Source organism: Zonotrichia leucophrys, chromosome 1A, assembly GCF_028769735.1.
Source record: "Zonotrichia leucophrys gambelii isolate GWCS_2022_RI chromosome 1A, RI_Zleu_2.0, whole genome shotgun sequence".
Classification (NCBI taxonomy): domain Eukaryota; kingdom Metazoa; phylum Chordata; class Aves; order Passeriformes; family Passerellidae; genus Zonotrichia; species Zonotrichia leucophrys.
The window spans coordinates 62,268,015-62,282,200 of record NC_088170.1 but is presented as its reverse complement, the minus strand read 5'-3'; the positions used below and the strand labels follow the sequence as shown (position 1 = coordinate 62,282,200).

The 14,186-nt window shown below is 37.4% G+C and overlaps 1 protein-coding gene across 3 annotated transcripts in view; it reads left to right on the top strand.

The window, feature by feature from the left end:
* Positions 1–14,186, top strand: part of CACNA2D1 (calcium voltage-gated channel auxiliary subunit alpha2delta 1) — a 375,032-nt gene that overhangs the window by 207,456 nt on the left and 153,390 nt on the right. For all 3 annotated transcript variants that reach the window (XM_064702957.1, XM_064702956.1, XM_064702958.1), the window contains exon 6: positions 4,426–4,555. In XM_064702957.1, coding sequence (XP_064559027.1) covers positions 4,426–4,555 — 130 coding nt within the window. The remainder of the gene's footprint in view (positions 1–4,425; positions 4,556–14,186) is intronic.

Genomic DNA, 14,186 nt, shown 5'->3' with positions numbered 1-14,186 from the left:
TCTGTTTTAAACAAATTTCAGTAAAACTTCTTTGCATAAAGCTTCCAGTTAACTCATGTAAATACATTAATTTATGTTCAGAAAGCCCTCTAGAGAGAAGTTGCATTATTTCTGTTGTGTACTTGGCTTATAAAATGATGCAGAAGGTACCCTTCAGTTTATTGGACATCATGCCAAGAAAGATTTAGAAATAATCACAAAGAATAGCCTCAAAACAATGCATTTCTTGTGTTTTAGCTGCTGAATCAATTCCCTTTTATCCTGATGGTGAATGATAGACACATAAAAAACCCCAACTTTATTTATTAAACGAAAAAAAAGCGCCTTAAAATGGCACAAATGTGAACTGAAAAGAGAAATGAATTTTATCTACCTCTCAAGGGAGGAAGAAATTGGTCTGGAAATTCATTGCAGCGAAATGAGTGAGTTATTTTGCTGACTGTCAGTGATAGGTAACAATGTAATGCAATAAGTGAAGGCCAGGTTTGAATGGATAGAAAATTAATCTTCAGCCACTGTCTCCTGTGGGATTTTTCTGTGCCAGTATTGATTGCATTTCAGCTCCTGACTTGAGAGAGAAATTGGTTGGAGTTGGGTTTTAATTATATTCACATGCTGGATCACTTTCCATCAAAATAGGTGTTTTGCTGCTTTTCTGAGAACAAAGTTTAACTGGATATAAAACTGTACCAACTGACACCACAATCTGTCAGGCTTTTCATTGAAATGCAAGATTAAAAAATTAATAACAGTGAGGTTTTCCTTTTTAATCATATTTTTTCCTTTTTCTTTTTTATTTTTTTAGATATAAGCTACTTGAAATTCAAAAGTTTGCAAATTAAAATCAAATAGATTTATTTTCTATAGAAGAATCCACTATAGTATAAATTTTGTATTGTCAGGAGGAGTTCAGCACTAATTTGCCAATAATGGTTCTGATACTTACCTGTTGTGTACAGAACTAGTTCAGACACCATTTAGATTTACAGAACAAATTATTCCTGTGTGAGGGTAACTTCAAAATTTTTAAAGGATTTTGTTATTTTTTGTGTTTGATATTTGGCAGATTGATGTGTTATTTTAGTGTCAGAGCTGTACATCATAAAATACTGCCACGAAGGTCAACGAGAGCATTGTGAAAGCATCTACATTATTTTATGTAGTTTTAAATCCATTGTCTGCATTAATGAAGTTGAGAAGAGTTTTTAGATTAATGTTTTTTGATTGGATATCATGGAATATTGGTAGGAATAACAACAGAGTCAGTCACAGTCTTTTTCAGGGGACCTGTGTGTGTGTGTGCTATTAGCAATGTGAGAAGTAGATTTTTTTTTTTTTTAATTTTAAGGCATTCAGGTCATAACTAATTAAGTGGTTTCAATTTCAACAAAGTTTGATCAGATTTTGGCAGTAGACCTGAAGCTTCTTTCATAGCATAAGAGTGAATAGAAGGACTGAAAGGTTGTAGTTATTAATTGGAATGAAATTGCTATATCAATTAGAAGAAACATGATCATTTTATGTTTTGATGCTTCAAGAATTTCAAGCAAAAATCTAAGTATATTGTAATACAAAAACTTCTGTGCAAGACCTGCTAAGATGGACTGGATGGAAAAATGTGTGATCCTTGAGATTGTTTTTTGTAGGGCCAGAAGCTGAACTTTGATGAACTTTGGCTAGTCAGTCCATTCCAGCTCAGGATATTCTTTGAGTCTGTGTTCACACTCTTTCTCTTTTACCATACCCATTCCCTCCCATATATTTCTTGTGGAAATTTAGTTGAAATAAATCTTTTTACATTCACTCATTCAGGTATTTCAGTATGGTTTTGTGGCCTCATGGTCCTCAGTTATTTTCTGAAGTGAAATTCTGAATTCTGAAGTGTACTGTGAAAGCCTTGAGGGTTTGTAGTCGTTGCTACTAGTTTTTAGAAATAAGACTTTTAGAATGTTTTTTTAATCAAATGACTTTCCAACAGAAGGGAGATTTTGCCACATGAATGACTGACTATTGAGATTGCATTTGCATAATTAGACAAAGTCATTACTTTGTGCAACTTGAAGCTAAAAGATAACTTATGGAAAGAACTCCTGAATTTGTGTAATGTTTTGCATGCCAGTTTTGGGGCATGAAAAAAATCTTGTGGGATAATACAGAAGCAAAAAAACACCCAAGCAAACAACACAACAGAAACCTGTGAAAAATGGAACCAAATTGCATTGTCTGAAGGTGTCAAAATGCTGTGTCATTTCAAATCATACAATGCATAAACTGTTACTGATCCTGGCTTTAATCTGCACCCTTCCAAGTAAGTTATAATGGTTGTGAGCCTTGTCTGGCTGCTGGCTGCCCACAAAGCTGTCTGTCACATTCTCCTGTACCACCACCCTCTCCAGCAGTGGAGGGGTGAGAGAATAAGACCATAAAATACTCATGGATTGAGATAAAGACAGTTTAATAAAGGAAAGCAAAATTCAAACACTGAAGCCATGGAAATCAGAGATTTATTCTTTATTTCCCACCAGCAGGCAATGTCCAAACACTTTTTTGGGAAGTAGGATCTTAGGACACACAGCAGTTGCTCCACAGATACTCCACCTTCATGATGAATGTCCCCTCTCTCCTAATTTCTCTGAGCTTGTAGTATTAAGAATAACATCATTAGAAAGGAATATCTCTTTGATCATCTTCACAGCTGACCCTCCCAAACTCTTACTCCCAAACTCTTACTCATTCCCAGAAAGGGGTTAAATCCTTTACAACAAATTGACCTTGTCAGCATAAGATGTAGTAGCTATGCTGCATAAAAATAATCAAAATGAGTATCCAGCTTCTTTTCTTCTGGAAGTTTAGTAGACTTGTGAGATTCATCTCACCTAATTCTAGGCAGCTGTGTTGCTGACTTCTACATCCAGGTGATTTGCACTACTTCTACAATCAATCAAAAGTAGGAGGCACTTCTAAAGCATGATTCATGTCATGGGAAAATAGGTGTCTAATTAGGATAAGATGAATTGCACTCCAAACATTCCCATTCCTCTTCATTCACTCTGAAGGCAGCCTGCAATGATGAGCACAACACTGCTGGGTTGCTGAAATCAGTGGCTGTCACTGGCTAGAGGAGTTCTGCCCTCTGTATTTCTAAAGGAAATCAGTTCTTTAAAACCCACCCAGGTTTTTAGGTTTACTTCAGGCAGCATTTGAACCTGTACTTAGATGGCATATACTTGTACTGTGACATTGAGATGAAGCAGATGAGAAAACATAGGCAGTTTCATTACATGGCATTGTGGATAAACTAAAGTTTATCTATCTATACTTAGATAATAGAGAAATAGATAAATAGATAGATAATGCATAAATAAATAATGAATAAATAATAAATAAATCGATAAATAGATAAACAAAGGATAATAAACAGAGTGGCCTCAGCACACACATGCCTTACTGACCATTGTCAGCACTATTTATCAAGCATAGCACATTTTCAAAAACTGATTACTCTATAGTATTAAAAATATCCTTATAATTGCCTCCAATAGCTGGCCTGAGTAATCATTCGATATCATAGTTGCTGTATTACTGCTTTAAGTGGCAGTGGACCCATGGCATGGGGCCTCTTGTTCCAGCTGCAGCTGAGACAGCTGAAGGCACTCCTACCTCTTTGGCCTTCTCTACCTCCTTGGTTCCACACTTCAATAAAATCTCAGCTTTTAAAATGGTTAAGAACTAGTACAAACTGACTGAATGAATTAGAAGGAACCAAGAAATGTGTATCAGGCTGCAGACACGTGAGAAAAGGCAGACAGTGAGCGCCTGAGTTTTTGGGACCTGCCCCCTTGGATAGATGTAACCACTACATGGAGTTTCACTGAGACGTGCTTAAAATAAATCAATGAAAGAAACCTGATTCAGTCAGAAATTCTAAGGCTTCATTTCGTTGCTTTTTCTGGATGTACACCTATGTTTCTGAAAAATCTGTTTATGCAGTGTTTATGTGTGGTATCATTTTCAGATTTGTGATTTATGATATAATCTGCAGAAGGAAAAAAAAAGTAACATTTAAGATTTGGTGCAAATTATTATATGTAAGAAAAGGTAATTAATTTGCCTTGTGTTATGGTTGTAAAAATTCCATGCAGTTATGAAATTGAAGTGTGTAAGGTGTTTAGGCTCATACTTTTCTTTTGCAGGTCTTCATTTGACTGGATTGCATTGGGTTAATCAAAACTGAAAGCAAACTATACATAAATATTCCTTGACCTGGAGAAACTAATTGTGCTTATATAGAAATGTTATATTTTGTTCAATGTTAGCAGTGAAAGAAAAGCTATGATTTTTTCACGTAAAAAGAGAAAATCTGAGTGGCATTGTTTTTAACACACTTTTTAATATTTTGCTCTTTACATATTTTTCTTTTAAAAGCCTGAAAAGAATGAAACTGAATCTGGCAGCCAGAGAATCAGACCAGTATTTGAAGATGATCCTGTTTTCCGACGGCAAACGTCTTACCAACATGCAGCAGTCCACATACCCACAGATATTTATGAAGGCTGTAAGTGGCATGTGAACAAAGTGATTTTATATTTTAAAATAAGCTCATTATTTGTGTCTCATTCTTAAAACAATGTTTTTCTACATTTTTAGTACAGGTTTGCTGTTAATGTCACCGTTACTTCTTTCAGTGCTACTTCACAGATGTGCCGTATTAGGGATATGATTAATTTTTTGAATTGGTAGGTGCTGCAGTTAAAGAGATCCATTAGGATTGGATCTGAGTTTCACAAATGTAACTGGAGGTGAAACAAAACTCTTGCATATTCTGATGATCTGATCCATTCTTTCTCTGTGCTGTTCACATCTAATACAAACAATTCTTGACAGCTCTTCTTTACACTCTGTTTGGCCTCAGGCAGGGATGAGTTCTGAAAACATTTTTAAGTATCACATGAGCTGGTACAGTTTAGGGAAATAACATGCTGTGTGAGCTGGTAGTACCAATATTTCATCCAGTGCATTTCTAGAACTGCAGTAACAGAGTGGCAGAGAATTTACATAAAGTCTTTCTAAACGATGCAAAAAATTATATATATACATGTGTATACAGATGAGGATTCTTTAATTGTATTTCAAAACTAAGTATTTATCTTTCAAAATGGAAATAAGTCCCTGTGCTCATCATCAAGCAAAAATCTTTACACAACAAAAAGACATTTCAGCATTCAAAGGAGCTGCATATTTTTTAAAAGGCGGGGAGAAAAATTAAATAGGATTTCTATTTTTAAGTTTTGATTTTTTTTAAGGTCCTAATTTCAAGTATGCAGTCTTTTTCCTCTTTTAAAGTCTCATCAAGAGGAAAGAGACCCTAGTGTGACCTGTGCTTTTTAAAATTCATGGCCACAGTTGCGTGCAGCTTCCATAAATGGCAGAGGGATGAAAATGGAAATGTCACTGTGATGGGGGAAAGAATCATAGTAGCTCGTATTCTTATATGGTGAGCTTGACTGACAGACCTAAAGGATTATTCTGGGATTCTGGCTTTAATAAGTGCTAAAGTGCACCTTAATTGCAGGATTACAGAGAAGTGACAGGCCATTTCCTTTTTTTCATTTTTTGGAAGAGAATTGATACTTCGCTGTTAAAATGTTGGAAAAACTCGCCTCCAGTTATTAGGATATTTGTAAATGCCGTGTGAACTTTGGTATAAGATTTTAATCATAACAGTACATAAAATGTTTCCTTGATGTGTTGAATTTAACATCTTAAATGGAATTCCTGAGGACACACATCCCTTAAAAAATGTATATTATGTAATGTTCCTGTACAGCCCATAAATCTGAAAAGGAAGACAGATTATGAATTCCACAGGAAAGGTACAACTTTAGTATCTAATAAAATTATGATAGCAGAAAGAAATGTACATTTCTGGACAGAGAAATGTGTGTGCATTTGCAACATATATGGTCTGTGAATATTGGATCTAGTTTTTATATTAATTACCGGAGAAGTGGAAGTGTAGAAAATTACCAGGAAGTCTACAATTCTATGTCAGAAAAATCATGTTCTGGTGTGTCTGTGTAACTTTTTGTTACAGATGGAATTTTCAGTGTTAAAAGCTTGAGAATACCTAAAAGTGACAGATTTCATGTCAATAAACACAAAATGTTCACCAGGTTCTATTTTATAGTTACAAAGTTCATGTGTCATCTAAAACGCAAGTGAGCAATTGTGAGGTAGTCATTCACCAACAGATTTCCAGAAGTAGAATTTAGTGTTGTTCTTTCCACATTATGATCTACAAGCAATTTTTGTAACTCTAGAAAGACAGATAAGTTATCTTGAACACTGTTGTCATTTTTCTGCCTGTTCACAAGAGTTAGCCTGTCATTTCTTGGGAGGTTTCAGTGTCCACTATAACAGGGAGCAGCTGTAAATTTGAAAATGCTATCTGCAATTCCTTGTCTAAATCCCACTCAGCTTTGAAGCATTTGCAACACAGGCATTACAATGAATCCTTCTGAAAATCAGTGGAAGAGACACAGTTCAAAAGTTTTACAGCTTGGAAGTAATTTTTTTTGCCTGAATTATGCCTTGGCAAGCAGATTTCATTTTTTCTCCCTTATTGTATATGCTTTGCAGTTGGGCAAGAGAAACAAAGAATTGCTTTTTGAATCTCACAGAACAGTTTTCAATGACCAGATATTTGACTTGCCTATTCCTCCTTGAGATTGGTTTTCACTTCTCTTGCCTCTTGCAGCAGCAGGTTGTTGTCCCTAGGGGAGAGGGACAATTACTGTTAGAGCCACACATGGTCTGGATTGTCACTTGGGCCTGTCAATCATGCTTTTTCATGTAATTCATTATTTTCTGTATGAAACTAGGAATTCAACTCTTAACCATAGAATCATAGAATCATTAGGGTTGGAAGAGACCTTTAAGATAATCAAAATGCTATCCATTATTTTTAAAATTTATTTATGTTTCATTTATATTGTAGTTATTACTTATGATTTTTCATGATTTTTTAAATTGAATCAAATAATGAATTTTTTTCCACTTATATTTTTTTTTAAATTGGGAACCTTTTTTGTCTAATAATTCTGTAATGCTGCACAACCTACTTAAAATCTAGTGTGGTCGATAAAATAATATCCTTTTCTTCCTATATATATAATGATTTGCTTTGTTTGAAATATAAGAGATTCTTGTGAAGTAGTTCATGTATTTCACCATAAAAATATGTGATACATCATAACAAAATATCCATTTACTACATCCAGGTTATTACTTTGTGAGTTATTTGATTGTAGAAAGAAGTATTATGGAAGCTGTTCTTTTTATTATTATTTTCTTTTCCTGGATCTTGTGCCAAAACCTATGCAGAGACAGGAGAAACTCTAAGGAGTTAATTTACTTGCCTGTTTTTGAGGATTGAAGAAAGGAGGTAATCCCAGTAAAATAGAACCAGATCAGACTTTTAATTCAGTATTTTTCAAGAGGCTCATTTAGGTTTTGAAATAAAATCAATCTGCAGCTGAAAACAGAACAGACCCTCAGGTCCTCTTCCTAACACATGCACTAGGAATTAGTCACGCATCTCCTATTAGTAATAGCTGAAGTCTTGTTTCTAAATCCTCATTAAAACTGAACCCTGCTTATCCCTAAGCAGAATATAGGAACTGCAGGCCAGAAGTAAAGGGGAAATCCCTGCCACAAGGAAAGCAGGGTTAATCTTCCCAGTGGATATACCACATGCCCTTGCTGTCCGGGATCCACTTTTCCAATCTGCTGCAGTGATTCCTTCAGGTCTGTGTCTGCACTGGAGTTATTTTGAGGTGATGTGGAGGGATAGAATGTAAGAAAATAAAGATAGTGCAGAAGGCAGTCTCACACCTGAGGAGTTGCAGCTGCACTGATCACCAAAGATTAGAACAGGCCTGCCCTTATCAGGCCACAGCTGTGTCCAGTAAGATGACAAGTGCTACGAAAGAGTGGGTTAGCTGGGTGAGGAGAGAGCTGGAGTTTGTTGGATGGTAGTGAAGAGAGATGGAGTTTGTTGTCTGTGCTGTGAAGGACTCAGTGGTGTGAGGAGATACCCATGAGAAATCACTGAGAAGGTATGAGAACCTTGCAATAAGATGATAACAAGGTGAGGTGTTAGACAAAGCACACAAACCAGGTTTGCTTTTTGCTGTGTGGTTATTCCTACTTTACTCCCTTTAAATCAGAAATAGTGCTTCCACATGTCACTTACTGCTTGATTAGTGTGGAAGAGCTGATTAAAGTGTCAGGTTGAAAGTAATATGTCATGAACATGACAACATAACTTTGAATATATTTGGACAGCAACCAGCAAGAAAAAAGGGCTGCCTTTCTCCAAAGCCATCAAACGACACATAAATATTGAGTTACAAGTAATTGATGGTTCATCTACCTTAGTAATAATAAAATATAAATACTGTTGCTTCATATTCCCCTTTCATGGCAGTCAAAATTTTTCTGTTGTCTGAAGCCTTGTATTTATTATATAGTATTTGATATCAAGTATGAGAGTAGATATAATAAATTTTGTCTTTCTAGTGGTGCATCATATATGTAAATAATTAGTTATGGATAAAGTATTTTGACATTCTGGTACTCCAGTATATCACTCAAGGGTAATAAAAACTTCTAGAAATAATTAGGGAAAAAAAAAAAGTTAGATGCTACAGTGATTTTTATCTTGACCAGAATATTATTTCTTGGTGAGTTTTTAAAATGTTGAACAGTTTCTGCTAATATTGTGTATCTCAGCCTAAGAGCTTGAAAATAAAAGAAATGCCATTTGGGAACAGCAGTCTAGTGGAAGGAGTTCCAGCACATGGCAGGAATGTTGGAAGTAGATGATCCCTTCTAACTCACACCCTTCTGTGGTTCTGGGAATAAAACCCTCAGAAATACTGGGAAATGAAACCATGCGTGTGACAATATTACCCCTCCAAAAGAAACCCCCAATTAAATAAACTAGGAAAAAGTGTGTTATCATTTATTCGTTGAAGGTCTTATGTGTGGATAACAAATGAGATTTATTAAGAAATCCAAATATGGATAAAGGGTTGTGTAAATATTTTGACGTGCTACATCCGCATTCCTTAAATATCTAAAGACAATAAAATGTTTGTGGACTTTGTTTTCTATTTAATTTAAATAGTTGTTACAAACAGCCAAGTCACTTTTATTACCTAAATTAATTGGTTCAGCATATTTTAAGCTTAGTGGTCTTGATATATTTTTTTGTTATAGCTGACAAACTGAAGATCTTGTCTTGGTTTATTGTAAGGGATAATTGAATAGTGCAGGCTCACTACATCAGAGATTGTAAAATGATTGTTTCAAGTCTCTGATTTTGAGTGTGTTCACACCTTTACATTTGGAAATAGATATTATGGATATCTCGTGCAAATAGCATGTGAGATTACTGTAACTTCTGTGTGGTGTTTTTTTGTTGCTGTTGTTTTTTGTTAGGTTTTTTTTGTTGTTTGTTTCTCTGCTATTTTAATCAGAGAGCTATTTGTGAAAACATGTAATGAGTGAAGTAGACCTTTAAATGAGTTTCAGTGTCAGCCTGTTTTAAATACCAAAGACTATGGCTTGGGGTAACTATAAAGCAAATGTTAGTTGCAGCTAAGTCCCTAAGTACTGCCTGGTTGGTTCAATATTAAACCTGGAAGGAAAATACCAGTGCAGAAGCTTAAGTAAAGAACTCTAGGGTCAGTATTTCTTTTTATGCTCTGACAATTACAGTTGGATTTCCCCCCCCCCCCCCCGGCAGATTGCTAAAGCTCCCTGAATTAAATTCTTATTTGAATAATCAGCAAAAAGAAATGGCTTTTCTAACTTGATGAAAAAGCTTGTTTCTGTCACAATCCAGAAGGCCAAACAATTTGAACAGCAAGGAGCCATTGCAAGGAGGCATTTATATTTTGGTACTGGGATTAGTACCATTAATTTAATTTGATGGATGGTCTAGCATAATCACTTGACATCAAGATGACCATGACTTCTGTCTAAAGTTATCAAAATTTCAGATAATAAGCTAAAATAGGGAAAGACCTTTTTGAGGCCAAAAGTAAATTTTTCCTCTTTGAAAGATGGAATTGGTTAGGTACGTGCTATTTTGAAAATACGGATGTAGTAAGGAATTCTCAATGTACATTTAAAGAAATCAACCTAATAATGATGCATCACAACAATTACATAATATCACACTCTCAAGCTGAGAATTAGAGAATCCATTTTGGCCTGGAAAGTTTATCCAAGACTAACTAATTGTTAAATTAGTTGTTAAATGACATAAAGTTCTTAATGGAAAAAGAAATAGTGGCAAATCTGAAATAAACACACACTTCTGTTGTAATTCCAGGTACTCTTCCAGACTTGCTTTGTCTTAAGGTGTTTGATAAAAAAAATCATATGCTTCTGCAAAATAAAAAAGGGGTTTTTTTAAGTAATAAATTTAGAATGTAAATACCTTAGGCTTTCATAGACACATAGTTGTCAAAACACAAGGTTCTGCTGAGAGTTCCCTTTCTCTGAATTGAGAAATCTTTATTTGAAATGAATCAAGGGTTAGCTATTTATAATCAATATGATTGATTTGATTTATTTGTATGTATTAGTGTAAGAGCTGACTGAAAGAGAGCATAATTTGATACTTAACACTCAGAAACTCTCCTGGAACAGTAATTATTTTTTAAAAAAACTTTTTGAAAAATAAGTTTTTATTTTGGCATATTTGAAGGACTCCATATAACAGAATAAATTATGCCCAGAATAATTTTTCTAGAGTTTGAACTGCACTATGGTTTTTTTTTTGTCTCTAGTTGGAAACAATAGATACTAATTTTTACATTTCTGTTATTTTGTGTTGAAGAGTTGTCTCAAATAACAGTTTAAGCTTAACATTTGTCATGGTTTGAGCCTGGCACAGAGCTAGTGTCTCTTATGAAAATGCTTTACTTTGGTGTCTGCTGTGAGATGTGACTAGGAATAAGCAAAACAGGCTCTAACTTAAACATAAATAACACTTTATTACTTAAAACTACAGGAAAAAAAAAAAAAATAGGAAAGACTATAAGGAAAAGAAAAAAATTGAAAACTTTACAAAAACTACTTTTTCTCTTCCTCACTCTTTAACTTCCCAATCCAATACATTCTCTTAAAAATACCAACTGCCCAGCCCGGCACGACACTTTAGTATACTCAAACTGCAGTTCATGAAGAGGAAAAGGAGTCCTTCTTGTTTCATAGGCTTCTGGAAAACACACTGAAATCTCGGATGCTTCTTTGTCACTTCGGCACCGCCCGGAAAGTCTATTTGCCGCTTGTGACATGTTCCTTCCATGCTCAGTGCTCTCACCACCGAGACATGGCCAGAGCTGCTTTTAGGGGGGTCTTTTCAAGGATGCCTTGTCTCACTCTAAAAAGGCACAGTCTCTGCTTTTGGGACAACTGTCCCCCCCATATATTTCCAACTCCCTGGGGCGGGGGGGTCCTCACAAATGAACCCTCCTGGTTTTGAGGCACTGCCTCCCCCTAAATGCAGTCTGTGTTACAGGAACAACTGAGTCTATGGCTACAAGAAAAGTCTAGCTAAAAGGCCACTCCAAATCATCTCTCCCCATCTAATCATCTCCACAATCTCCGGGCCAAAGTCTTTATCTCTCATCTCCCTTCTTATTCAGCTTCGAGGAGGATTAGCATTTTTGCAAGGCCCCAATCATGCAAGAAAGGGTTAAAAGTTTTCAGTCTCTGTCTGTCGGTCCCGGAGCGGCTCCCACGCATGCTGCCCACACGCTGCCGCTGCGGCCGGGCAGTCTTCCTCCCCCTTCTCGCTGGCTGCTCTCCTGGGGGGGGGGGGGAGGGGGCTGGCTGCTCGATATCTCGATGTCTCTTGGGGCTCCGCCACCCTTCCATCCTTGGAGCCCCCCCCTGAAGCTGTCTGTCCAGGCCCCAGGCCTTACCGCATGGCTGGCCCCTCCCCCGCCCAGCAGCAGCGGGCCGGGCGGGGGAGAGAGATCTGACCTCCTCGCCCGACGAGGTCCAAAGAGGAAATGCCAGGGCAGTGCCCTGCTTTTAACCCCTGTGTATTCTCGGAGGTGTGTCCAAACCCCACTGGCTACACCAGGTGTCAGTATGAAACCCAAAACCTTCATTGGTTTGACCACAGCTTCTCAGAATTCCCACTCCTTCCTGGTCAAACCATGACACTCCACTCTTCACTTTCTGAGAATACACTTTTTAAAATTATCAACAAAATTACAAAACACTTCTACACAACAATACTTTAGATTCACTATGACTATCTATCTACTTTAACTTAGTACATGCTTTCTTTATTCTTCTTGGTCTCATCTCACAGCTTTATCTCATCATTCTCTCGTGATTCGATTCCCGGTCAGGGAACCAAAAAATGTCATGGTTTGAGCTTGGCACAGAGCCAGTGCTCTCTATGAAAATGCTTCACCTTGGTGTCTGCTGTGAGATGTGACTAGGAATAAGCAAAATAGGCTCTAACTTAAACATAAATAACACTTTATTACTTAAAACTACAGGAAAAAAAAAAAATAGGAAAGACTATAAGGAAAAGAAAAGAAAATTGAAAACCTTACAAAAACCACTTTTCCTCCTCCCCACTCTCTAACTTCCCAATCCAATACATTCTCTTAAAAATACCAACTGCCCAGCCCGGCACGACACTTTAGTATACTCAAACTGCAGTTCATGAAGAGGAAAAGGAGTCCTTCTTGTTTCATAGGCTTCTGGAAAACACACTGAAATCTCGGATGCTTCTTTGTCACTTCGGCACCGCCCGGAAAGTCTATTTGCCGCTTGTGACATGTTCCTTCCATGCTCAGTGCTCTCACCACCGAGACATGGCCAGAGCTGCTTTTAGGGTGGTCTTTTCAAGGATGCCCTGTCTCACTCTAAAAAGGCACAGTCTCTGCTTTTGGGACAACTGTCCCCCCCCATATATTTCCAACCCCCTGGGGCCGGGGGGTCTTCACAAATGAACTCTCCTGGTTTTGAGGCACTGCCTCCCCCTAAATGCAGTCTGTGTCACAGGAACAACTGAGTCTATGGCTACAAGAAAAGTCCAGCTAAAAGGCTACTCCAAATCATCTCTCTCCATCCAATCATCTCCACAATCTCCGGGCCAAAGTCTTTATCTCTCATCTCCCTTCTTATTCAGCTTCGAGGAGGATTAGCATTTTTGCAAGGCCACAATCATGTAAGAAAGGGTTAAAAGTTTTCAGTCTCTGTCTGTCGGTCCCGGAGCGGCTCCCACGCATGCTGCCCACACGCTGCCGCTGCGGCTGGGCAGTCTTCCTCCCCCTTCTCGCTGGCTGCTCTCCTGGGGGGGGGGGGGAGGGGGCTGGCTGCTCGAGGGCTCGATGTCTCTTGGGGCTCTCCACCCTTCTATCCTTGGAGCCCCCCCTCGAAGCTGTCTGTCCAGGCCCCAGGCCTTACCGCATGGCTGGCCCCTCCCCTGCCCAGCAGCAGCGGGCCGGGCGGGGGAGAGAGATCTGACCTCCTCGCCCGACGAAGTCCAAAGAAGAAATGCCAGAGCAGTACCTTGCTTTTAACCTCTGTGTATTCTCAGAGGTGTGTCCAAACCCCACTGGCTACACCAAGTGTCAGTATGAAACCCAAAACTTTCATTGGTTTGACCACAGCTTCCCAGAATTCCCACTCCTTCCGGGTCAAACCATGACACATTTTAAGTTTTAAGATAAAAGTTTAACTTTTACAGCTTAGAGCTATATATTAAATATTTTACATCTATGCTGATAATTTAACCTGGGGAAATTAAATACTACATTCAAGCAAACAGTCATAACTCACTAGCTATTCTTTATGAGAATTTTCTGTTTATCATGATGAAGCCTTTTATCCTATACAATAATTTGTTATAGGGATGAAAGGAAGTTACAGGATTTACTTCATGATCCTTAGGAAATAAATTTTCTTCATGTTGTTGCCGTGTTCTTCTCTTACCAGGTGCTATTTTTACTTCCAAATAGTTTTTTTCCTATGGATCTAGTTTGGCAGAAATAATATTTTCATTTCCACTGCCAACTTTCTTTTATGAGTAAGCATATTAACACAGTATATCTGCACCCATGCAGACATCCTAGTTTTCTCTG